General features: G+C 64.1%; 1 protein-coding gene across 2 annotated transcripts in view; it reads left to right on the top strand.

Moving 5' to 3' along the window:
* Positions 1 to 25,458, top strand: part of SHANK2 (SH3 and multiple ankyrin repeat domains 2) — a 168,131-nt gene that overhangs the window by 121,674 nt on the left and 20,999 nt on the right. For both annotated transcript variants that reach the window (XM_036295830.1, XM_036295831.1), the window contains one exon: positions 25,152 to 25,287. In XM_036295830.1, the coding sequence (XP_036151723.1) occupies positions 25,152 to 25,287 (136 nt within the window). The remainder of the gene's footprint in view (positions 1 to 25,151; positions 25,288 to 25,458) is intronic.

The following is a 25,458-nucleotide window of genomic DNA, read 5'->3' on the forward strand; positions in this document are numbered from 1 at the left end:
GGACGGTGGTGGCCTGACGGCTGTGAGAAGGCAGGGGTCCGTGGTTTGTACAGACGTTAGCATGTTCTGTTTGTATCTACGTATGTGCACATACATGACAGTTCCCATGTCCTGTGCAGCGTGGTCATCTTCCTTACCCAGCGACCATGCCCGCCGTGCCCACAGAATGGGCGCCATCATGGTGCCACAAGCCCGGAGCGCCAGCACCGCCTCCCCCAGGCCGCCTGCGGGCCGGGGCCCTCCTGACCCACTGTCCAGACCACGCAGAGAGCAGAGGGGCCGCGCCCCCGAGTAGCTGTGCACGTGGGGGTCCCAGCCGATGTGTGCAGACAGGACAGAGGTGCCGGGGGGCTCCGGGGTGACACCAACCAGGGAGCCATTGCGGGCTGCGCTCCGGCCGCCTGGTCCAGGAGCCGCGTGGGTCCCGGGCATCTCTCCACAGCAGCCCGATCGCCTCTCCTCTGGGAGGGCCCCCGCTCTGGGGTCGGGCAGCACAGCCCCCGGACCGCTCAGAGCGCCCCACCCACCTCCACGGGTGTCGAGGCAGCCAGGCTGTGGTTTTGTGCTGCAGCCGCGCACCCAGCTGCGGCTCGCTCTGCCCTGAGCCTCCCCCCACTCCCCGCCATGGGGAGATTTATAAAGTGGGGGAGCAGGGGGTGGGAGCTGCGAGCGGAAACTCCAAGTGCAGGGAGGTCCCGGGACTGGGCTCACTCCCTCCTCTGGACGCCTTCTCCCCCCTACCCCCCAACGCCCCTCAATGCCACCTGTGCATCACGCTGCGCCCACAGCCACATGTTTGCACAAGTAGTTTTTCGGGGTCGTCTGTTTCCCTGACTCTCTGTGCTGGGCGCTGACCACCCACCGCCTGCTCACAGCCTCCAGTGTCCGCGTGGGTCCCTGTCTGTCCCCCGGGGCCAGGGGGGCTCCCACGGGGCAGAGGGCTCTGCGGACATCCCCTCACCTGCCCGGCAGGCTGCGCAGGGGGTGCTGGGGTACAGTCGGGGGCCCTCCCCAGCTACCCCGCGTTCTCCCAGGGCCTCGTGGGGTTCGAGAAAGCACCAAGGCCTGGGGGCAAGTTGGGTGCAGACTGGCCCCAGAGGGGCTGCTCAGCATGGAGGGGGCACCTTCCACGCTTCCCAGTTCTGCCCAATGAGCTGTGTGACCTCAGGCAGGACATTCACCCTCTCTGTTCCCCACGTCACTCACGGTCATGAACGCTCACCTGCGGAGGGATGTGTTCCCACCGGAGGCTCTCTGGGCGCGGGGTTCCCAGCGGAGAGAACGCACAGGCGTGTCCCCACTGAGGTTCCGTGTGAGGAGGCAGGAGACGGACGGGAAGGAGCGCGGCCGGCACTGAGGATGCCGTGGCAGCAGCGCGTCTCTCCCTGGGCAGCTGGGGGGTGGCCTGCATGGAGCAGGGAGGGTGAGCTCCACGGTGACATCAGGGGGCCCACAGCCCCCCATGCTGCTGCCTGGAGCGGCCCCTGTGCCTGAGCCTGGGTCGCTGTCCCGGCCTTCCCATGACAGGGGCTGCCCATGTTCCCGTGTCGCACGGACAGCAGGGAGGAGCAACCTGTATGAGGGACACCGGGGGGGGGGGGGGCGGACGGGGGGGACAGCGGGGCCGTGGCTGCAAGCGGCCGCCTGCCCCCGCCTCTCCTGGGACTCGTGGCCTCGCTGCTGTGTTTCCGTCACTGGACAGAGCTGACCGCCTGTGTCCACTCTGGGAACGGGGCTGGCGCCTGGGTTCCCCGGGGGCTGCTTCCCCGGCGCAGCCTTACGCCTCGAGGGTTATGCTCGCGGACACGTGGGCTTGGGGAGGACCACCCTGGGGCCGGCGGCCCTGAGTCCCTCCGCCGGAGCCGGGGCCGGGGGCGGGAGCATCTCAGAGGGAGGTGGCGTCGGCCTGCGTGCACCTCGCACTGCGAGCTGGGCTTTGTGAGCGGGGCGGTCTGCGTGCTTTGGGATGCCCCGTCCAGGCGCCATGAGCCGCGCACAGGGGGGCGCTGACGTTTCGCATCGAACCAGGCGGAGAGCCACACCCGGCGGCATAACCACGTTCTCCCGGCCCTGGAGTCCTCCCAGGCCAGGCTGGTTCTTCTGGTTCTTGTTTGTTTGTTGTTGTTTTTAGTCCTCACCTGACGGCATCTTTTTCCATTGGTTTTTAGAGAGAGTGGAAGGGAAGGGGGGAGAGAGGGAGAGAGAGACGTCGACGTGACAGAGATACCTCGACTGGCTGCCTCCTGCACACGCCTGACCCAGCCAGGGACCAAGCCTGCAGCCCAGGTCCGGGCCCTGGACTGGAATCGAACCCGCGACCCTTGGTCTGAGGGCCAACGCTGCAATCACTGAGCAGCACTGCCCGGGGCCTGCCCAGGCCAAGCTTTGCCTCCAGTCACGTTACGAAAGAAAGTGGGGTGGGGTGAGAAAGGGTTTCGTTTTGGGATTTGAGAATTTGGGGCAAGTAGGTGTCCCCCTCCTGGTGACGACGTTGGGTGGCCTCCTGGGTTATTGGGCACGGTCGCTAGGTCACGGGTCGCTAGGTCACGGGACACTAGGTCACGGGTCGCTATGTCATGGGTCACTATGTCATGGGACACTAGGTCACGGCGGAGACTTCCCGCAGCCATTCCTCCCGGGGCCCCCTGCCTCGCGGGGGCGGGTCCGCGCGGGGCCCACAGCCACAGCGGAAGCAGTGCACCAGCAGCACACGGAGCTGTTCTGCCCCGGCCCTTCTCCCGGCACCACCTGCTCACGGACGGGTCGCGATGCCGGTCTCCATCTCCGCCCGGTGGTCTGTCTTTCCTTCCTGACTTGTGCTCCCCGCACGGTCCTTGCACTAGGCCTCAGCCTCCCTTCTCAGCTCCGTGTGCGACAGCAGCTCCTCGTTTACTGTGGATGAACTTGTCAGACGTTAGGGTTGATGCTCTTTGGGGTCTTATTTCAGAGGCTTTCTTCCACCCAGAGGTCACCCAGAGGTCACAGAGGCATGTCCATGTTTGCCTCTCTAGGAATTTACTTTCTAGGAATTTTTTTTTAATATATTTTATTGATTTTTTTTACAGAGAGGAAGGGAGAGGGATAGAGACTTAGAAACATTGATGAGAGAGAAACATTGATCAGCTGCCTCCTGCACACTCCCTACTGGGGATGTGCCCGCAACCAAGGTACATGCCCTTGACCGGAATCGAACCCGGGACCCTTCAGTCCGCAGGCCGACGCTCTATCCACTGAGCCAAACCGGTCAGGGCTGCTTTCTAGGAATTTAACGCGTGTGCCTTTCACGGGTAAGTCCTTAATGGGGACTTGTTTTGTATGTACGGTGTGAGGCAGGGATCCAGTTTCATCCCGCCCACCCACCCGCCCATGTGGAGAACCCATCCTTCCAGCATCATGGGGTGGAGTGAGGCATTTTTCTCCAAGGTCCGTGGTGCAGGTCTGCTGGGGCGGCCTGTGGCTGGCCTCTCTCTGCACCGGCTCAACTGCATCTGAGCGAGGCACCCGTCCCCCACCCACTGACCTCCTCTTCAGGATCCTGTGGGTTATTCTTGGCTCTTTCCTCTTTCCTGTGCGTTTTAAAAATACCAGACTATCAGGTTACACACACACACACACACACACACACACACACGGGGTTTTGATTAGAATCGTACTGAGCCACGGGGAGAGAGTGGACCTGGAACATGGCCTCCGTCTCCTGGACCGTCTCAGGTCTCATCGTTGTCTCCGTCGGCCGGCGCCGGTGCTTTGGGGTGTATCCCCAGGGGTTCCATTCTGTCCTCCCGGGGGACATTTTTCCAAGTCACCTCTGCTGGCAGTTGCTGGAAGGTGGGAGCCACGGACATAGCGTCCTGACCGTCTGTCCAGCCACTGCGCTCACTGCCCTGAGGGATTGTCCTCTCTTAGGTGTCGGTCACACCTGTCATTCCTTCCTCTCTGCCAGCTGGGACTCTCCTCCATAGAACGATAAACAAGAGTGGGGATGCCCGGCCGGCGTGGCTCAGTGGCTGAGCATCAACCTAGGAACCAGGGGGCCACGGTTCGATTCCCAGTCGGGGCACAGGCCCGGGTTTCAGGCTCGATCCCCGGTGTGGGGCGTGCAGGAGGCAGCTGATCCAGGATTCTCTCAGCATTGATGCTTCTATCTCTCTCCCTCTCCGTTCCTCTCTCTGAAATCAGTTTTAAAAATTAAAATAAAAAAGCAATGGTTTAGGCCAGTGGTCGGCAAACTGCGGCTCTCGAGCCACATGCTGCTCTTTGGCCCCTTGAGTGTGGCTCTTCCACAAAATACCACGTGCGGGCACGCACGTACGGTGAGATTGAAACTTCGTGGCCGTGCGCAGAAGTCGGTATTTTGTGGAAGAGCCACACTCAAGGGGCCAAAGAGCCGCATGTGGCTCGAGAGCCACAATTTGCCCACCACTGGTTTAGGCGAATATAACAGATTGTTCTTAAGAAAATAAAATAATGCCCTAGCTCCCTAGCTGGTTTGGCTCAGTGGATAGAGCAGCCGTGGGCAAACTACGGCCCGCGGGCCGGTTCCGGCCCGTTTGAAATGAATAAAACTATTGAAAAAAAAGACCGTACCCTTTTATGTAATGATGTTTACTTTGAATTTATATTCGTTCACACAAACACTCCATCCACGCTTTTGTTCCGGCCTCCGGTCCAGTTTAAGAACCCACTGTGGCCCTCGAGTCAAAAAGTTTGCCCACCCCTGGGATAGAGCGTCGGCCTGCGGACTGAAGGGTCCCAAGTTCGATTCCAGTCAAGGGCACATGCCCGGGTTGCTGGCTCCATCCCCAGTGGGGGATGGCCAGGAGGCAGCCGATCCATGATTCTTTCTCATCATTGATCTTTCTAACTCTCTCCCCTCACCCTTCCTCTGTGAAATTAATAAAAATATTTAAAAAGTAAAATAAAATAAAAACAAATAAAAGTGGTGATAACGCGCACACATCCTGATTGTAAATGCTGTCGAAGCTTCCTCCAGCTCCGGCTTCCTGGCCTCGTGGCCTCGTGCTTCCTCCGGGAAAGCCCGTCCCCTCGCCCCGGGGCGCCCGGGTTCCCGCTGAATTGCAAATGGAGATGCGATGGCGTCAAGGGCCCTTGTCCGTCACTTGAGAAAACCCTGCAGCGTTTCTCCGGGGCCAGTTAATGACACTAATCGATGCCCCGTCGGCCCGCCGGTTCCCCGGGTAACGACTGACCCCACGCGTTTCCGTGCGGCACGCGGCGGAGTTCCCGCTCACGCCTCACGCGGGGCTTTGCCTCCCGGTTCGCGCGCGCCATGTGCCTGTAGCTTCCCGTCTCGGACCCTCCTCCGCTCTGGGAACGGGCCGCGCAGCCTCACGGCCCAGGCTGGGCGCGCCTCGCTCTCGTCTCGCTCTCGTCTCGCTCTCGTCTCGCTCTCGCCTCGCTCTCATCTCGCTCTCGTCTCGCTCTCTCCAGAGCACAGCTCTGGGCGTTAGAGCCTGTTCCGTCCACGACAGGCCGCCCTGCGCAGAGAGCCCGGGCCTCGCCGCCCCTGGTGACGGTCTGTGGCTGCGGGGCCGTGGCTTTCGTGGTCGCCGGGCTGTTCAGGCTTTAACTCCTGGGCAGGCGGTTCCCACACCCGGACCCCGGCTGTGTCTGTGGGTCACGGTGCTTCTCCCCGACCCAGAACCGTCAACCCCCAGAGGCCCAGAGGCCCTTCCCTCGCCCGCCCGCCCGACCCCAGCCTCCTCCCCACCGCCCCCCACGCCCCGACAGTGCCCCACCACATGGCCCGTGGTTTCTTCTGGAACCTTCTCCAGACACGCCCCTTCCCGGGACACCGTGGGTGGGAGGCCCAGGGGACAGGGAATTGGTGCGACCCGCACCCCTCAGGCCGGGAGCCTGCTCTGCGCAGGGGCTTCTGGGAGCTCACCTGGGGCCGCTAACAAAGGGCCACTCTCCCGACGGCCAAGAATAGCAGGTTTACCCCCTCGGGGCCCAGCGGCCGGGTTCCCAGGTGTCAGGGGGCGGTTCCTCTGGAGGCTCCGGAGGGTCCTTCCTGCCTCATCCAAGCTGGGGCCCCTGGCGACCCTCAGATTGTGACCGTGTCACCCCGGCCCCACCTCTGTCCAGGGGCCTCCTCCCTACGGGGCCTCCTCCCTGCAGGTCTCTGTGGTCCCTGCTCGTAGGGACCCTGGACATTGGAGTAGGACCAGCCCACTCCAGCCGGACCCACAGCTGCAAGACCCTCCTTCCCACTGAGTCACATCTGGGTTCTGAGGGGACTGGTTTCCGGGGCAGAACCACTCCCCCAGCACAGGCGGGGCCCGGGCCGGGTGGGCCCAGTTCCCGTCTCCCCTCCCCGCTCCTCACTGGGGTGCGGGCTGGGTGGCCGGGCTCTGGTTCACGGTCACAGAGCAGGAGGCCCAGGCGGAGGGCCCCCAGGCCAGGGCTCCCCAGGTGAGCACGGTCCCTCAGGGCCTCGGGAGCCCCATCTCAGAGATACACTCTGGTCTCAGAACCAGCCTCGGCTGCTTTTTAAATAAACGATTGAATTGCATGTTGCCCAGATGGTGCTGTGTATTTTTAACAAACTCGAGCAGCTCAGCTGGGGGCGTGGGGCGGGTGGAGCTGGCTCGGGGCGTCAGGGGCGCCGGGCTGCAGCCCTCGGCCCGCCCACAGGTGCGGGAAGGTCGCCTGCTCCTTGCCGGGGCCACGTGAGGACCGGCCTGGGGTCTGGGCTGAGTCCTGGCGAAGAGCAAGGGCCTGAGCCCCTGGCAGGGGGGAAGAGGGAGGAGGGAGGAGGGGGGGGGAGGGGGAAAGGGAGGGGGGAGGGGGAGAAGGGAGGGGGGCCGAGGGCTGCAGACACCCAGGCTGTGCCATGGGGACCCTTCCCCGCTCAGCCTCTCTCCTCTGGAGCGCACAGCTCACCTGGGCTGTGGCCCCTTCCCCAGCCCCAGGAGCAGGACGTGGCGGGCGGGTGCAGCGGATGTGGCGTCCCCGAGGAAGTGGCTCGGTGGAGGGAACCCACCTTCCAGGCTCGGACCCCTTCTCTATCATCATTTGTTCATGTTCACTTTTTAAAATATATATTTGTATTGATCTCAGAGAGGAAGGGGGAGGGAGAGGGAGAGGGAGAGAGAAACAATGACGAGAGAGAATCATGGGCCTGCTGCCTCCTGTACGCCCCCCATGGGGGATCGAGCCCGCAACCCGGGCCTGTGCCCTGACCCAGAGTCGAACCCTGACCTCCTGGTTCATAGGTCGTCACTCAACCCCTGAGCCCCACCGGCCGGGCCGAGTTCACTTTTCAAATGTTTCATTGAAATGACCATGAACCTTGAAGTGTCCATCTCGTGGCGTTTGGCACGTCAGTGGCCACCACCCCGTCTAGTTCCAGAACATTCCATCACCCGCACTGAGCCTGGACCTGTCGGCAGCCCCTCCTACCCCGTCCCTCCGGCCCGGCCCAGCAACACCGCTGGACGCCGCGTCTCCACGGAGCTGCCAGCCTGGGCAGTTGATCCCGAGGAATCCCACGTGTGGGGTCCTGCGAGTGGCTCCTTCCCCGAGGGCAGGCTGTGGAGGGCCACCCACGTTGTAGCATGAGCTTCACGCCTTTTCACGGTGATGGTGGGGGAGGCTGCGGTGCACATCTCAGCGGGCATTGCCCGGTGCAGGGGTGCAGCTCGCTCCCGGCGGGGGTGGCGGAGAGGGGAGCCACGCGCCCACGACAGTGTCTCAGGGCAGAAATGGGATGTGGTGAGGAAGGTGAGCGTGGAGGTCCATGATGGGCTTACTGTGTCCCCTGAGTTCCTGTGGGGAAGCCCCGCCCCTGTGTGAGGGGATTTGGAGGCGGGGCTTTAGGAGGCGGGTGGGGTTAGATGAGGTCAGGAGGATGGAGTCCCTGTGACAGGATTAGTGCCCTTTGTAGGGAGGACGAGGATGAGACCAGAGCTCTGCCTCGGCCACGGAGGACACGCCGGAGCCACCGTCCACAGGAAGGGGCTCTCACAGGACTGACCGGCTGGCACCCCGATGATCTTGGACCCCCCGCTGCGACTGTGACGCGCATGTATTTTTCAAGCCGTGGCCCGTGGTGTTTGGTACAGTGGCCTCCAGGGGGATGAGGCCCTGCTGCGTCCTCGCTAGATGACTGAGCCTGCCCTCCCTCCCAGGCCTCTGGGGTCCAGAGGGAGCAGCCGGTGTGGTAGCTGCCAAGGCCTAGAGTTTTGTTTGTTTCAAGAAAAGCAAAGCCACTGCGCCCCTGGGGCAGGTCTGCTGAGTCCAGGGCTGTTCGGCCTGCGATTTACCTGTGATTTTCCTGGGACTTACCTGGGGCTTACCTGCGATTTACTTGCACTTTACTTGGGGCTTCTCTGGGACTTACCTGCGATTTACCTGCGATTTACCTGGGCCTCACCCGTGATCACTGCGCCAGCTGCGCTGTGGGTTGTGTCCCACGCTCCATCTTTGCGTCTTTCTTCTCTGGCTCCCTTTTCCATCCCATCCAAATTCCAGACCTTCTCTTTCCCTTCTCTGTCTTTCCCTTTTGAACACTAACGTATCGGAGGGGGTGGGCGAGAGGGTGGGCGGGGCTTCCTCAGAGGGGGCAGCTCCTGCCCGAGAGGAGCCCCTTCCTGGAGCCCCCCCCTCCGCCACGCCCCGGTTTTCTGTGGGTCTTTCCCACGAGACCGCTCCCTGAAACGCGGCCTCATCGGCACGCGCTCTTTTCCTAAACCTCCACGGAGCATGCGTCCCACGTGGGCAGGGACGGTTTTCCATGACCCTGGCGGCTGCACAAATTCCCCGACCTGCCTGCCCGCCCAGGTCCACTGCGGGCGGGAATGCTGCTGCGATGGTGACGTGTGGACCCTCCCTGGGGTCCCCGGCGCCCCTGGCCGGCCGGCCTCGCTGGGCTCCATGGGCCAGTCTGCCTGGAGGGTGTCGAGGAGGGGCCGGGGAGCGTGTGCTCTGTGCGCGGGGACCCGGGGGGCGCGGGAACCTGGGTACCCAAGAGAGCCCAGCACCGTCTCCGAGGACTCCCGTGTGGCCGTGGGACGAGGCCGGGAAGGTGTCCTGGCCGCGTCAGCAGAGACCGTCGGAGTGAGGGGAGCAGGCTGCTCTGTGTTCATGCAGATGCCCAGAGAGAGGCAGAGTAGGAGCCCGTGTGCAGTCGTCCCTGGCAACGGGGGTGAGGCTGGGTGGCGAAAGGGGGGCTTCTGCTCTCCCAATTACTCATGTCGTTAGCAGTAGCAGTGCATTCTGGGACAGTGTTCTCCTCCGGCGCCGGCTGCAAGCTGTGCCTCCCTGGCCCTTCTCCTGGGAGGAGGCCCCGAGAAAGGAAGAACAGGAAGGAAATGCCTTTTTCAAATGTTCAGATGTCACGTGACTCCTTGCCAGTTGGTTTCCATGGAGATGTTGCTACAGCCCAGCAATAGATGCTGCCGGTGCACGCACAGCCCCTCCACGTGCACTTGGCTGGCCACAGCGGTGCCTCCACAAGGTCCCCATGGAGATCTGTGTGCCCACGCGGCCACTCCGCGCGGCCAGCAGCCCGGGACAGCCTGTGCCGCTGGCTGGCTCCGCCTCAGGAGAAGCGAAACCAGAAGACAAGCCCAGCAGCCTCCTAAGGGCAGCACACACCCAGGCGCCCTGGCCCCCCCAGCCCACGCCCGGCGCCCCGTCCCCCACAGCCCACGCCCGGCGCCCCGTCCCCCACAGCCCACGCCCAGGTGTCCCGCCCCCCACAGCCCACACCCAGGCGCCCCGCCCCCCACAGCCCACGCCCAGGTGCCCCATCCCCCCACAGCCCACGCCCAGGTGCCCCGTCCCCCACAGCCCACGCCCAGGTGTCCCGTCCCCCCCCAGCCCACGCCCAGGTGCCCCGTCCCCCCCAGCCCACGCCCAGGTGCCCCAGCCCCCCCAGCCCACACCCAGGCGCCCCGTCCCCCTGCAGCCCACACCCAGGTGCCCCGGCCCCCCCAGCCCACCCCCAGAACTGTGACGCTTGACCCAGCGAACATGGGCAGGCCCACTGGGAGGCCCCTTCCGCATCGTGGTCCCGCTCTCGTGCTTTCTTCCTGCCGAGGGACACGCCCCTGCACGGGACAGCGCCTCCGTGGCCTCAGGGGTCCCACGTGGTGGTGTGTTTTCCAAAGAGCTTTGCTGAGGTGTAACTGACATGCAGGGAACTTCATGTGTTTAAAGTGTGCGATTGTGTGCGTCTTGGTGTGTGCCCTTGTGAAACCGTGAGCACGTTCAAGACCATAAACACCGCCGTGGCCCCAAAGGCTCCCGTGCCGTGTGACCCCCCTGCTCTCCCCCTCCCCACGGCCCCGCTGCTCCGTTTCCGGCTGCTACAGACCCGCTCGCGTTGCCTGGAATTTCCCGTGGATGGTAGATGGGGTCACGCTGTCTACGCTCTTTCGGGGTTTGGTTTCTTTCCCTCGGCGTGATTATGTCGAGACTGCCGGTACCCACCGTGCCTGCCTCCATATTCCCGAGGGGTGTGCCATGAGGGGGAGCCCCCCCTGCATCCCAGCCCTGGAAAGACCGGCTACCACCTTCCCCGGGAGATCCCGTAGAAAGTCCCAGGCAAGATTCTGATTGGCCAGACTTGGATCACGTGATCGTCCTTAAACCAATCACTGCTGCCCGGGATGTGGGAAGCTCTGATGGGCCAGGGCTGGGTCATGTGGGCTCTCATGACCGTAGAAGGCATGTCCTCCCGTGGACAGTGTGTAGGGACCACATAGGGAACCCCCAGCAGGAAAGGGCGGTGGCTCAGCAGAAGGCAGATGGGGGGCTGCTGGGCACTCGGAACAAGGCCCGTGATGCCACCACCACCGGCCTCTTCTCCCTCCTGGGTCTCGCTCGTGTCAACGGGCAGGGGCCCAGGAGTTCCCGCTGTGCCCTCACAGGGGCCCCTCTGCCCCCCTCCTGCTGCTGTAGCTCTGGATCAGTCAGGCCGAACCCCTGCCACCCGCGCGGACTGGAGAGGAAATGCAGGCACAGCCTCCACGCCACGCCCGGGAGCCCACAGCCTTCACCCGGGAAGCCTCCTCGCTCAGCCCGCACCTGCTGGGCAGATGCCTCCTCCGCGAGCAGGGGCTTCAGGCTGGCCTCACCATGCCATTCCCTGCAGTCCATGGGTGCCGGGTGCCCTCCAGGTTCAGGGGAGGGGATGGAGCCGTGCGTGAGCCCCAAGCTGGGGGCTTCGCGCTTCCTGGGGGATGGGAGCCGGCACTGTCACAGCTCAGCCACTGGTCGTCAGCTACACTCTCAGTGCACAGCCGGGCTTCCCAGGCGGCTGGTGACCAGCTGGTGCCAGGGCTCGGGCCCCCAGAGAGGCAGGAAGGAGGGGCTCCCCCGGGAGAGGCAGGAAGGAGGAAAGTAGGAAGGCCACCACACAGGGTGCTCGGTGCTGCCTTCTTAACGGCCCCCAGGACCAGGCTCCACCCCATGGCCGGCGCCCTCTGCCCAGTACCTGCTCTTCCCAAAGAGAAGGAACCCTCTCCCCCACCACCCCTGTCCCCAGAGGAGGAAGAGGGGGAGGAGGGGGCAGGCCAGCAGCAGGCGCTGCCGCGGGAGGAGGCTTCGCGGGGCGGCCTCCGGGGAACAATGGCTGTTGGGGAGCCGAATGCACTCTCCCCACAGGAGGTTCTTCCCGGAACCCTGCGGATTCCAGCCGCCCCCGGAACCCGGCACCTGCCTCCTCGGACTCAGACTCGTTTCCAATGTTTTCTAAGTTACTGAACGGAGCGCTCCCTGTGAGGAGCTGAGAGAGCCGCCCCGTGGCCGCAGTCCAGCCCAGTTCCTGCAGCCTGGCCCCTGCAGCCCGGCCAGGGGCGTTCGAAGAGGAAGTGGGGATCCCCCAGGCCCCGGGACGCACGCCTCCGTGTCAGGGTGGCAGCTGCAGTGCCCAGGAGGCCGGTTCCCAGGCTCCCCCTGTAGACAGGCTCCTCCCACCGCGTCACAGACCCCGTCCCAGCCAGGATGGGCGCCATCCTCCAGCCCATCCGGTGGGCCCCGCCTGCAGCTCAGCTGCCACCCCATCTCCCTGTCCCTCTGGCCTGTCTCCCGCATGTTCTGGTGTGAGCAGCTCTGCCCGCCCATCTACATTGCTTGGGCTGGGAAATGCGTGCTCAGTGGCCTCCCAGCTGCCCCACAGCTGGCCAGGGTCCACACCTGGTCTGCAGGCCCCGCACCTGGTCTGCAGGCCCCCGCACCTGGTCTGCAGGGCCCGCACCTGGTCTGCAGGCCCCCGCACCTGGTCTGCAGGCCCCCACACCTGGTCTGCAGGGGCCGCACCTGGTCTGCAGGGCCCGCACCTGGTCTGCAGGGCCCGCACCTGGTCTGCAGGCCCCCACACCTGGTCTGCAGGCCCCCGCACCTGGTCTGCAGGCCCCACACCTGGTCTGCAGGCCCCCGCACCTGGTCTGCAGGCCCCCGCACCTGGTCTGCAGGCCCCCGCACCTGGTCTGCAGGCCCCCGCACCTGGTCTGTAGGGCCCAGCACCTGGTCTGCTCGGGTGGCACCAGCAGCTGCCACAAGCCGGCGGCTTAGGCACACAGTAGAAGTCCCTCCCCATGGTCCTGAGGCGGGAAGGGCCACTGTCCCCGAGGCCGCCCTCCGTGGCTGGCTGATGGCCGCCGTCCTCATGTGGCTGCTGTTCTGGGCGTGTGCACCGCTGGCACCTCTCCGAGTGTCCCAGGCTCTCCTGTGAGGACACCGGTCGGATTGCAGGAGGGCCTGCTGTGCCGTCTCACTCTTAACCAACCACCTCTTTATCTTTTTAAGATATTTTTGTTGACATCAGAAAGGAAGGGAGAGGGAGAGAGAGAAACATCAATCATGAGAAAGAATCATTGACTGGCTGCCTCCTGCATTACCCCCCCCCCCCCCCACACACACACACACACACTGGGGATTGAGCCTGCAACCCAGGCATGTGTCCTGACCAGGAATCGTACCGGGGACCCTTCAGTCCGCAGGCCAACGCTCTAGCCACTGAGCCACACCCACCAGGGCTGGGCAACTGCTTAAAGGCCCCGTCTCTACGTCCCGTCACAGTCTGAGGTCTGGGCGTCAGGACTTTCACATGTGAATTTTGGGGCCACAATTCCGCCCATAAACACCCAATAGAAGAAGCTTGCCGAGTGGCCCACGTGGGGTCGGCTATAAGCAGCACCATTGGAAAGGTAGTGCACCCAGCAGCCACTCAGAAGGTTCCAGAAGCCCTCGCCACCGACGCAGGCCAAGGGCACCCCTGGCTACCCGAGGGGCCGATGGCACCTGGTGGGACTCTGTGGTCGCGGCGGGCAGACGTGTGGCGAGCGGAGCTCTCTTTCCGGGCGATTAACGTGGGACTTGAAAGCCCTGAGGTTTTCCTGCTCAAATCAATTATTCAGACGGACACGCGGAAGGTCCCCGGGGAGCCGCAGACAGAGGGCACCGCCGGGCGGTTAGAGGCGGTTCCGCGGGCTCCCTGCTACCCGCCCGCTCTGACCCACAGCGTCCATGTGAGCTGGGGCGGCCGCTGGGCGCGTGCCGGCGGACGGGTGAGGTTCAGCCTCCCGGGAACGCGCCTCATTCCTTCCCTTCCCGAGACCAGAGCTCCCGGCGCCTCTGTCACTGTGATCGCGGGCCTCGGGGTGATGCGTCTGCGGGGACGGCCTCGGTGTTCGTCCCGGCCTCCGGCTGCGGAGCCGCCTCTCGCCTGGCGGGCCGGGGGCGGGTGACCGGTCCCTGTCCGGACGTGGTCCCTGGGGGTCAGCTACGAGCAGCACCGTGGAAACAGGACCGGGTGTGGAGGTTGAAGGAGGGAAGTAGAAAGTAAAATAATACATGGGAGCACACGGCTGCTGGGTGGCGCAGGCCAGCGGTAAAGGCAAAAACCTTCGGTGTCCGGCGCGGGGAGAAGAGGCCTCCCGCCGTAGAACGGAGGCCAGGCCACAGCCAGCACGTCAGAGACAGGACGAGCGAGAAGCGGGAGGGACGTCTCCCAAGCCAGAACGGGACCCCGGCCGGCGCGGCTCGGGGCTTGAGCGTCACCCTCTGAACCAGGAGGTCAGGGTTCGATTCCCGGTCAAGGGCACCTGCCTGGGTTGCAGCCGATCCGTGATTCTCTCTCATCCTTGACGTTCTGTCTCTCCCTCTCCCTTCCTCTCTAAGATCAAATTTTAAAATTTTTCAAAAACACACGTTAAATGCAAATGCCCTTTGACCCAGCCGGGCCTGTGTGGGACTCGGCAGGCGCATCCCCGACCGAGAGGGCAGGCGTCATGTGGCCCCTGGAGCACCTGCAGGTGCGTCAGCTGCCGGGCTGTGTCCTGAGGAAAGCCGGGAGCAGAGCAGGGGGTGGGGGCCCCTCTGTGTAGGAAAGGGGTGCAGGGCACAGGACTCTGCTTTCTGCACGATTATAAACGTAGAACTCCTCCACCCCAGCCGGTGGCTCAGTGGCTAGAGCGACAGCCTGTGGACCCCAGGGCCGTGTAACTGCTGTGAGTGCAACTGTGAGGCTGGGTGTGGGACGTCACACGTCTGTTCAAACAAACCCTGAGGCCGTGGGACACAGGAGCGGACCCGTGGGCACTGTGGGCTCAGCGACCAACATGTTCGTGTTGGCGCGTCGGCTGTAACACGTGTCACAGGTGGTTACAACAGGGCTGTGTCCCCTCCCCCAAGTTCACATGCTGAGGCCACAGCCCCCCGCTCCTCAGCGCAGCCGTGTCTGCAGACAGAGCCTCTGAGGATGAGTGAGAGGGAGGCCGCAGGGAGGCGCTGACCCCGCAGGACGGGTCCCTCTAAGAGGAGGTGAGGCCACAGGACCCAGGGGCCGTGTGCTCCGATGTATTACTTTACTTTCTACTTCCCTCCTTCAACCTCCACCCCGGTCCTGTTTCCCACGGTGCTGCTCGCAGCTGACCCCCAGGGACCCGGGGAGGGGCCGCATCCACATGCCCAGGTGAGAGGCCTCGGCCAGCCTTCAGGATGGGGCAGTGAATGTCTGTGGCTGCAGCCGCCCAGGACGCGCACACAGATGGTGGGCGCTGGGTCCAGATGGTGGCAGCCGGGTCCAGGTGGAGGTCGGGGGCCCAGATGGTGGGAACCGGGTCCAGGTGGAGGTCGAGGGCCCAGATGGTGGGAGCCGGGTCCAGGTGGAGGTCGAGGGCCCAGATGGTGGGAGCCGGGTCCAGGTGGAGGTCGGGGGCCCAGATGGTGGGAGCCGGGTCCAGGTGGAGGTCGAGGGCCCAGATGGTGGGAGCCGGGTCCAGGTGGAGGTCGAGGGCCCAGATGGTGGGAGCCGGGTCCAGGTGGAGGTCGGGGGCCCAGATGGTGGGAGCCGGGTCCAGGTGGAAGTCGGGCGGCCCAGATAGTGGGAGCCAGGTCCAGGTGGAGGTCGAGGGCCCAGATAGTGGGAGCCGGGTCCAGGTGGAAGTCGGGCGGCCCAGATAGTGGGAGCCGGGTCCAGGTGGAGGTTGAGGGCCCAGATAGTGGGAGCCGGGTCCAGGTGGAGGTCGGGGGGCCCAGATGGTGGCACTGGGTCCAGGTGGAGGTCGAGGGCCCAGATGGTGGGAGCCGGGTCCAGGTGGAGGTCAGGGGGCCCAGATGGTGGGAGCCGGGTCCAGGTGGAGGTCGGGGGGCCCAGATGGTGGCACTGGGTCCAGGTGGAGGTCGAGGGCCCAGATGGTGGGAGCCGGGTCCAGGTGGAGGTCGGGGGGCCCAGATGGTGGGAACCGGGTCCAGGTGGAGGTCGGGGGGCCCAGATGGTGGGAGCCGGGTCCAGGTGGAGGTCGGGGGCCCAGATCGCCCCGCTGGGCTGGCTAGCCCTTCGCTCATTGTCATACTGAGCCCTGCCCACTTTCTGGCCACACATCCAGCCACAGGGGTGATGGCACCAGCGAGGAGCCCGCACTGTCCACGGTGCCCACGGCCTGCCCAGTCCCCTCCCATACCCCCCTCCCCCCTCCCACCAGCCCAGCTGGAAAATCGCCTCCCAGATGCAAAGGGACCGGCGCCTGGGCAACGAGGCGTCCCCACCCCTCGGGGAGTTAATCGTTTGCTTTGGGGATTAATTTCTCAGCCGCTGCCTTTGAGTGGAAGCTCTTGATAAATTGCCCGTCATGATGGGGGACAGGCGGGAGCCGAATCCAGCCATAAATCTCCCCACGCTTGGCGCTAAAGCACGCCTCGGCCCACGATCACTCCGGGGGGGCCTCGCGCTCCTGGTGGGGAGACCTGCAGGTGGATGGTGCCTCCTGGGGCTCCGCTGGGCCTGAACCAGCAGACCCTGAGGCTGGGCCGGCGCCGGACACTCCCAGCCGGTTTGGTGCACCCTCCTCCCGGGAACAGCCAGCCCAGTCCCTGGTCAGACGGCTGCACCCTCCCCCACCCACTGTCCGCTCAGCCAGGCCCTGTTACCTCCCAGCCCTGCGTCTTCCCAGCCCTGCACCCCTCCCAGGCCTGGGGGCCAGAGGTCTGGACTAGTGTCAGCCGCTGCCCCCATCAAAGGCCCTCGTAGAGGAATTGCTGTGGGTGAATTGTGTCCCCCAAACCCACGAGTCCAAGCCCTAGGCCCCTGAGACTCAGGATGTGGTCTCACTGGGGACGGACGGGCCATCACAGACGCACTGGCGAGGTGCGGTCACTGCGGAGTGGGCTGGGCCCCGACGGCGATGGCTGTGTCCTTGTGAGCAGGGGAAACAGAGGCAGAGAGGGGAAGCCATGAGGACCTGAGGCGGAGGAGGGTGTGACCATGTGCCAGGGGAAGGCGAGGGCCCCGCCAGGCCAGGCCTCCGTCTCCCTCAGCCCCGGAGGGACCGGCCCGCCCGCCCCATCTGTGGTCTGAGGCCCTGACTCTGTGCTGTTCCTGCCCCAGGAAGCTCACTCACTGGCCGCTGGCCACGGGGCGGCCTCAGACTCCAGAGCCAAACAAGGCAGGCGCCGTGCGGCCCAACCCCTGCCCCCACCCTCTGTCCCCGCGCCTGCCTGCTGGGCCCTCAGCTTCGTGTCCCACGCAGCCCCGTCTCCGCGTGCTCCCCTGCCTGCCTGTGTGTCTGTGATGAGCCGTGAGAGCCGCGTACGGTCACAGCCCGTGGACACAGGTGGAGGCGGGGTCGCTGCAAGCAGGGCTGGCGGGCGGCTTCCCACGGTCCCTCCGTCGCCGCTCCTGTTGTTCCCGCTTCAGACGAGTCACCCTCCTCGCCTTGCGGCTCAACACCAACAGCGGGACTCTGCTCGTTCTGTGAGGCATTCGGGGGGCCACCTCCCAGCCTCAGCTCAGGCAGGACGGCTCCCGGGTCCCGGGTCAGCTGCCCCTGTGACCCGCCCATCGGAGCCTGGACACAGACCTCCTCCTCTGCCCGAGGCTATGGCCTTGGGTCCCTAGCGGCTCAGTCACAGCTGCGGGGTCCCTGGGAAGGACTGGGGGGTGTTTGGAGGACGCGTCCCTGGGCCCCTGTGGGCCCTGCTGGCTGTGTCCCCAGGTGGAGCCGCCAGATCCTGGGGGGCAGGGCTGACCCTGGACCCAGCCCCTGCAGGCCTGAACCCCGCGGAGAGGACGATGACAGCCCGGTCCCCTCTCCCCCACTCCCTGCTCCACGCTCTCTGGCTGCGGCGAGCTGGCCCGGGACCAGATGGCTGAGTGAGCGCAGGGCCGAGTGTCAGCGCCTTACACCAGCCCTTCCGGGACCAGAGCCCTTTGGCGCCCTCTACACCAATCCAGCCTGTGGGCCCGGCCGGCGTGGCTCAGTGGCTGAGTGTCGAGGTCACAGTTTGGTTCTCGGTCGGGGCACAGGCCCAGGTTGCGGGCTCGATCCTGTGTGGGGCCTGCAGGAGGCAGCCAATCCGTGATTCTCTCTCATCGTTGACCTCTCTCTCTCTCTCTCTCTCTCTCCCCCCCTTCCTCTCTGAAATCAATACAAATATGTCTTTTTTAAAATCCAACTGTTGGGCCCTGACCGGGTTGGCTCAGTGGATAGAGCGTCAGCCTGCGGACTGAAGGGTCCCAGGTTCGATTCCGGTCAAGGGCATGTACCTTGGCTGCGGGCACATCCCCAGTAGGAGATGTGCAGGAGGCAGCTGATCGATGTTTCTCTCTCATCGATGTTTCTGACTCTCTATCTCTCTCCCTTCCTCTCTGTAGAAAAAAATCAATAAAATATATATTTTTTTAAAAATCCAACCAGCGGGTAACTGACCCGCGTCCCACAGGCAGGTGCCCTCACAGTGGCTGCTGGGCGTGGGGCCTGCTGGTGGCGAGTGGCGGGTCAGTGTCCTGCGGCCGCCACAGCCATGACCACCAGCTGGGCCACTGGACAGCAGGACTTGTCCCTCCCGGTCCTGGAGGCCGGGAGCCCAGACTCGGGGTCACGGGGCTGGAATCGGGGTGTCAGCAGGCTGCAAGCCTGGGGGAGGTCCTTCCTGCCTCCTCCAGCCCCGGGGCTCCAGGCGGCCCTGGGCCTGCGGCCGCGTCGCCCCGTCTCTGCCTCTGCCTGCCCGCGGCCGCCTCCCGCGTGTCATCTCACCTGTCTCTCACAGGGACGCCCGTCGCCGTCACCTCACGTCACAAAGTGGCTGCAGAAGGTCCAGCCTGAGCACCCACATCCCTGGCAAGAGGCTGGAGGAGGTGACAGATCGGCACTCACGTTAGAAAAGCCCGCCCTGGCCGCTGGGGCTCGCTGGGTTGTGTGGGTTGGTGCCGTGCTGGTCCGATTCCAGGTCGGGGCCCACGCCCGGGTTTCGGGCTCGATCCCGGGGACGGACGTGCAGGAGGCAGCCCATCGATGTTTCGCTCCCACATCAGTTTCTCTTCCTCCCTCTCGCTTTCTCTCTTTCTAAAAATCAATAAAACGTCCTTTAAAAGAAAGAAAAGCTGAACTTTCCAACCCCAGCACGTGGGAGCCCTTCGGCCCCAGGAAGTGGCAGCTGGGCCCCTCCGGACGGCTCGGGGGGCCTGGGGTGGGGGGGCAGCCCCGCCCACGGCAGCACCTCGCCCCCAGCCCCGCTGGCAGCAGCGGCCGCAGGGCCAGCCCACACGCTGACGCAGCTCCGGCTTATTTTAGACCCAGCCTCCTGCTCAGCGTCCAACAGGCTGAACTTTCACCAGAAAGGAAGCAGCAGGAGGCGCCACTCACAGCCCCCGCCCCCCTTCCCGCCAGTCGCTCCAGGCAGGGCCGAGGGCCCCGGGACACTGCGGTCCAGGCTCCGTTGGCCAACAGTGGTGACGTGGGGGGCGGGGGAGGGTCACGTCCTCACGGCCCCGGAGGGAGTGGGTGTCTGCAGAGTGTGGCCCGACCGTCCCTGGGCCCACCTGGGTCACGGGGCCCCATTCTGGCCCGCACTCCTTTCCCGGGGCCCCGTGTGAGCAGCGCGCTCACCTGCCCAAACTCAGACAGTGGAGACACGAGCACAGCGAAAGCGCAGCTGTTCATGGCGTCTCGCAAGGTCGGGTGTCTGGTGGGCAGGCACCCCCCCCCCCGCCCCCCCATGCTGGAGCGAGGAGGAGGCTGGGAGCTGGAGGAGGAGGCTGCTGGGCAGGTGCCTGTGCCTCTGAGCTGTGCTCTGACGGGAGTGTTCCTCGCTTGGTGGTTTACGTGCAGGCCCCGCGCCCCCAGGCGTTCCGGTTACAGGTGAGCCGCCCCGAGGATGGTAGCGTCTCTAGCAGCGATGTGTTCTCTCAGTGAAATGTGTACGTCGGCCTGACCAGAGTGGCTCAGGGTTGAGCGTCGGCCTAGGGACCAGGTGGTCACCAGTTCGAGTCCCGGTCGGGGCACACGCCCGGGTTGTGGTCTCGGTCCCAAGTGGGGGGGCGGGGGGCGTGCAGGAGGCAGCTGGTCAGTGATTCTCTCTCATCATGGATGTTTCTCTCTCTCTACCCCTCCCCCTTCCTCTCTCTCTCAAATCAATAAAAACATTTTTAAAAATTTGTTAAAAAATAATAATAATGAAGGATGTACATTCTGTCAGTGCTCCCCCCAGGGTATTTTTCCATTGATTTTTAGAGGGAGGGAGGGAGGGAGGGAGGGAGGGAGGGAGTGGGCGAAGGGGGAGGGATAAACATTGATGTGAGAGAGACACATCGATTCGCTGCGCCCACACATGCCCTGACCCAGGATCCAACGTAAACCCAGGTGTGTGCCCTTGAGCAGGAGCTGAACCCGGACCCTTCGGGGGGCGGGCTGGCGCTGTCACCGCTGCACCACCGGCCGGACAGTGTGCGTGTTTGGGACGTCACGCCATCGCACACTTGCAGACGACAGCGTAGTGTAAACACGTCTATAGGGACACGCCGAGTTCACGTGGCTCTCTGTATTGCATGTGCGCTTCACGGCTGTGATCTGGACCCAAACCTGAAACACCCCAATCACTCACTCCCTGCCCTCCCCCGCCCGTCGCCCACCATCTGCTTCCTGTCTCCATGGAGCTGACCCCTCTGAGCGGGTCACACAGGGTCTGTCCCTCTGGGTCTGGCAGGCGTCAGGGTCCCTTCCTCTTCGAGGTCCAGTGCTCGACGGTGCAGCCGTCAGGACTCGCGGCTCCGGCCGTCCCTGTCCTGACCTGAGCGTGGCTGCCCTCGTCCCCAGCCTCGTCACCGCGTCCCCGTGCAGGCGCAGGAGGGGCTGGGCACGTCCCGGTGGGGCTCACCCACGTGTCAGCCCCGCTTTCAGGGCTGCCCCTGGCATCCGTGAAGGGCAGAGGCCTGTGTGCGGGGAGACAGTACGAGAAATGCCATCCACGCGCCCAGTGAGCCGAGGGGCGCTCACATCCTCAGTGAGAACCCAGGGCCCTTTTCGTAAAGTGACAGCAAAGTGAGAACACGGGCCTTAAAGATAGGACAGCAGCCCGGCCGGCGGGGCTCAGGGGTTGAGCGTTGACCTGTGAACCAGGAAGTCGGGGTTTGATTCCCGGTCGGGGCACAGGCCCGGGTTGTGGGCTCCATCCCCAGTGTGGGGCGTGCAGGAGGCAGCTGATCAGTGACTCTCTCTCATCACTGATGTTTCTAGCTCTCTCTTCCCTCTCCCTTCCCCTCTGAAATCAAGAAAAAAACTATTTTTTTTTAAAGTGTCAAAACGCGTGGAACCAGATCCCTCCGTCACAAACGAAAAGAAGTGAGGCCCCTCCCCCGCACGTCCCTGCCCGCGGGCCTTTGGGTGGACGCCCCCGGCACGCGAGGGAGTGGCCGCCTGGAGGTGCTGCGTTTGGACCCCTCACGATCCGTTAGCTCTTGTGATGTCCACCCTCACTATCCGTTAGCTCCTGTGATGTCCGCCCTCACTATCCGTTACGGTAGCTCCCGGGTGCGCACCGTCCGCCCTCACTATCCGTTAGCTCCTGTGATGTCCACCCTCACTATCCGTTATGGTAGCTCCCGGGTGCGCACCGTCCGCCCTCACTATCCGTTAGCTCCTGTGATGTCCGCCCTCACTATCCATTATGGTAGCTCCCGGGCGCGCACCGTCCGCCCTCACTATCCGTTAGCTCCACCCTCACTGATTTCGTCCGGCTGTGCTGTCAGCCTGCGGAAGGGCCATGACCTTCCCCCGGGAAGAAGCAAAGGAGCCATGAGGCTCAAGGACCCAGGCTGGGGGGGTGGTGGGGGGAGCCGAGGGTCCAGGGGTAAGTGGTGATGGGAGGAGGCTTGACTTGGGGTGAACACACAGTGCGACATGCAGAGGACGTACGTGGAACTGCACACCCGAAACCTATATAACTTTATCAACCAATGTCACCCCGATAAATTCAGTTAAAAATAAATTTAAAAGCCACAACCTTCTGCCCTGGCCGGTGTTGCTCAGTGGGTAGCGCGCCGGCCCACAGACTGAAGGGTCCGGTTTGATTGGGTCAGGGGCACCTGCCGTGGCTGCAGGCTCGATCCCCGGCCCCAGCCGGGACCCGTAGGGGCGGCAACAACGGATGTGTCTCGCTCACCTCGAGGTCTCTCTCTGTCTCTCCCCACTTCCACTCTAAACAGCAGTGCAGAGTGTCTCAGGGGAGGGTTAACCGCACAGCAGAAGCTGCTGCCGCTTCCCTTTAACCCAGCGGTTCTCAACCTGTGGGTCGCGACCCCTTTGGGGGTCGAACGGCCCTTCCACGGGGGTCGCCTAAGACCATCGGAAAACACATCTATAATTACGTATTGTTTTTGTGATGAATCACTATGCTTTAATGATGTTCAATGTGTAACAATGACATTGGGGGTCCCCACCACATGGGGAGCTGTGTTAAAGGGCCGCGGCGTGAGGAAGGTTGAGAACCGCGGCTCTAACCCTAGCAAAGCCTGCTGTGTGGCTGAGCTGACGCCTCGGGGCCTCGTCGTAGCTGGGACGGACAGGCCGTCTTCCTGGTCACACCCTTTCCCTGAGGTCTATTAAAAACCAGAGGCCGGTGCATGGCACTCACACACTGGGGGGGGGGGGGGGGGGCGGGGGGGTCCCCCTCAGAGCTTCCGGGCACCGTGTTTGAGGTGCGGGCGGGGGTGCATTTTGTCCAGACTTCAGTGTTCTTACCTGCACAGGTTAGTCCTGTGAGCTTATCTGACCTGCCCCTCCAACCGCAACCTTACACCCAGCCAGACGACCATGTAAGTTTGCAGATAAAGCCATTCGAACAGACAATGCCGGGGGGGCGGGGGGGGGGCTCCCAAACTCCTTTATTGAGACGCTGCTGGAGAATGCCCTCTCCCACAAATGAGGTTTTTGAAAAATAAATGCATGAGGTCAAGGGTTCAAGAGATGCAACACAAAGGCTGGGAAGGAATCCGAGGGGGACAGTGATGGGGACACGGGCCTGGGGACCGCCCTGGGACGCCGTCCGGAGCAGAGGCGGCTTCTGGAGCAACTTCCTCGCCAAGACAAGCAGCAGCCCTGGCGGCGGCCCCGTGGGCTGGAGCCGCATCCCCCCGTTCACCAAAGGTGCAGGTTCAGTGCCCGGTCGGTCGGGGCGCACACCCAGGCTGTGGGCGATCCCCTGTCAGGGTGCGTGCAGGAGCCAGCCGACTGATGTTCCTCTCTCTCTCTCTCTCTCTCTCTCTCTCTCTCTTTAACTCAATAGAAGTACCCTCGGGCGAGGATTTCTTTAGTAAAGAAGACAGCCACATACCCAGTGTAGTTAAAGATTTGGAGAAGAGATTGACATAGCTGGGAAGCGTTTGGATTTGAATTTGTTAAGCGCGTAGAAAATTAAACCAATAAACAAATTACCTCGCTCCAGAGAACACGGTGTGTACGGGAGAAGGCACGGGAGCCGCGGCACATCGTGTCGTTAACCTACGAGGAGCTGTTACTCAGCCGCGACGTAGAACCCGGAACGTTGCTCTCGTTAAAGTTATAACTGTAACTGGAAGAGGAAAGCCCTGGGAAGTGGGGGAAGGGGGGGCGGAGGGGATGGAAGGAAGAAAGCTAACCTGGCGACTGACCTCCCGGAGGACACCTGGCGATCCCGCGTTGTCACGCGTGTGGGGGGAGGGGTGTGGCTGGCACCCAGTGGGCAGAACCCAGGGACCCTGCTGGACACCCTGTAAGCACAGCCCAGCCAAGCGCCCGCGGTCCCGGTGGCAGCCTGCCCACCGAGAAGCGCTGAGCTCACCCCTCCCCACAGTGGGGCGACCGCAGGCGATTCCCAAAACTCAACCACCAAGGGAGCGGCCACAGGCCGGGGTTCGGAGAGGCGGGACAGACGCGGAAGGCGGGCTGCGTCTCGGGAGGGGCGGGGGCGGTGGAGGTCCTGCTGGTGTGTGACGAGCCGTGGAACTGTCTCTAGACCGGGTGCACGCTGGACGTTTGAAATGAGAGTTTCCGCGGAGGAGGGGGCGGGTGGAAGTGCAGGCCTGCGTGGAGGGAGGCTGGCATCTCCGTCCTCAGATGCTCCTGGGGCCGGGTGGGCGCGGCGTGGTTCCTGCCCTCGCCCCGTGCGGCCGGAGCCGGCACCCGGAACCCCGAACTGGAACTGGGTTCTCTCTGAAACCCCCTGCGCCTCACTGCCTGGCTCCGCAGGGCTGCGTGAGGCACACAGCGCCCCCTGGAGGCAGCGAGCCGGGGTCGCCGGCCCAGGCTTCCCGAGGGCACGGGACCCCACGGAGGCCCGCGATGCCAGCCTGGGCGCTGAGGCTCCGCGAGCGCTTTATCTCACCCAGTGGTTCTCAGCCGTGGCTGCACATTAGAATCACATCAGGCCCAGAAATCAGGATTTAAAGGTTCCCAGGTGATTCTAATGTGCAGCCAAGGTTGAGAACTTCTGCTCTAACCCGTCTCGGGGTCCATCCCGCACCGGCGGTTTTGAGCGTCTGAGCTGAAGGCTGGGTTTGCCGAGAGGTGGGGGAGTCACGCAGGGCGCAGCGCGTGCCGCTCGCCCCCACCACGCGGGGAGGAGTGTGGAGCTGAGCGTCCCGTCCTGGTCCTGTGTGTTCCTGTGGGCACGGTGTCCCCTGGCCCCTTTGCCTGCCCCTCTCGTGGGAGGGTGTTTATAAGCATCGAGCACGTGCCCCTTGGCACCTCTGCCCGTCCTGCCACGCGCTCCTGGCACCCAGGCCGCGGGTCCGTGGAGCCCACACGGTCCACTGGCACGTCTTGCTTTGGGGGAGGGACTCCATGAAGCTTCTTTACTTTGTGAAGCAGGAGGATGTAAGACGGGTGTGAACGTGGGGGCGGCGGGCTCTGTGCAGGCTGCCGCCGCCATTCTGCCCAGAGCAGCGGGCACACGTGTCTTCACGGGCAGGGAGGCAGCTGGGACGGGGACTCATGTTCGCCATGGGTGGGGGGGGTGGATACACGCAGAACCCCCCAGCCCAGCTTCCCTCGGGGAGGAGGGCGGCCGGAGGAAGTGGGCATGTTCCTGGGATGCGTGTTCCCAACACGCCTGGGAAGCAAGTACGTGTCCTGTCTGCTCTGAGCCATGAAAACGCAGAGTGTGGCACCACATGCGTCTCGGGCCTTCCGCGCCCCGGCAGCCAGGAAACGGCTCCCGGCAGCCCCGTGAGCGCCTCAGCGCGGATCAGAGAGCCCAGTGGGCGCTGCCGGGGGGAGGGCGCTGGCCGGAGGAACCGGCCCCAGCTCCCGGCCCCTAACCGTTCCCCCGCCCCGCGTCCCCCCGAGAGCACCTCTGGTTCCGACACAGCAGGGCAGCCCGTCCCGCCTCAGGCCACTCCTCTCACAGCCCCTGCCGTGTCCCCACAGGTGAACAGCGAGAACGTGGTGAAGGTCGGGCACCGGCAGGTGGTGAACATGATCCGCCAGGGAGGGAACCACCTGGTCCTCAAGGTGGTCACGGTCACCAGGAGCCTCGACCCCGACGACACCGCCAGGAAGAAAGGTGGGTGCCCTCTGCGCCTCCCCCGCTGTCACCCTGAGAGCCCAGCCGCGGGAGGGGGCACCTCCAGCTGTGTCCCACCTGCTCTGGAGCCGGCAGAGCGGCCGGGAGTGAGGGGGTGAGGAGAGCTGCTTGGGGGGCGCCAGGGGGCCACCTCCCAGTCTTTCCTCAAAA

This window comes from Myotis myotis, unplaced genomic scaffold, assembly GCF_014108235.1.
Source record: "Myotis myotis isolate mMyoMyo1 unplaced genomic scaffold, mMyoMyo1.p scaffold_m19_p_27, whole genome shotgun sequence".
Taxonomy (NCBI): domain Eukaryota; kingdom Metazoa; phylum Chordata; class Mammalia; order Chiroptera; family Vespertilionidae; genus Myotis; species Myotis myotis.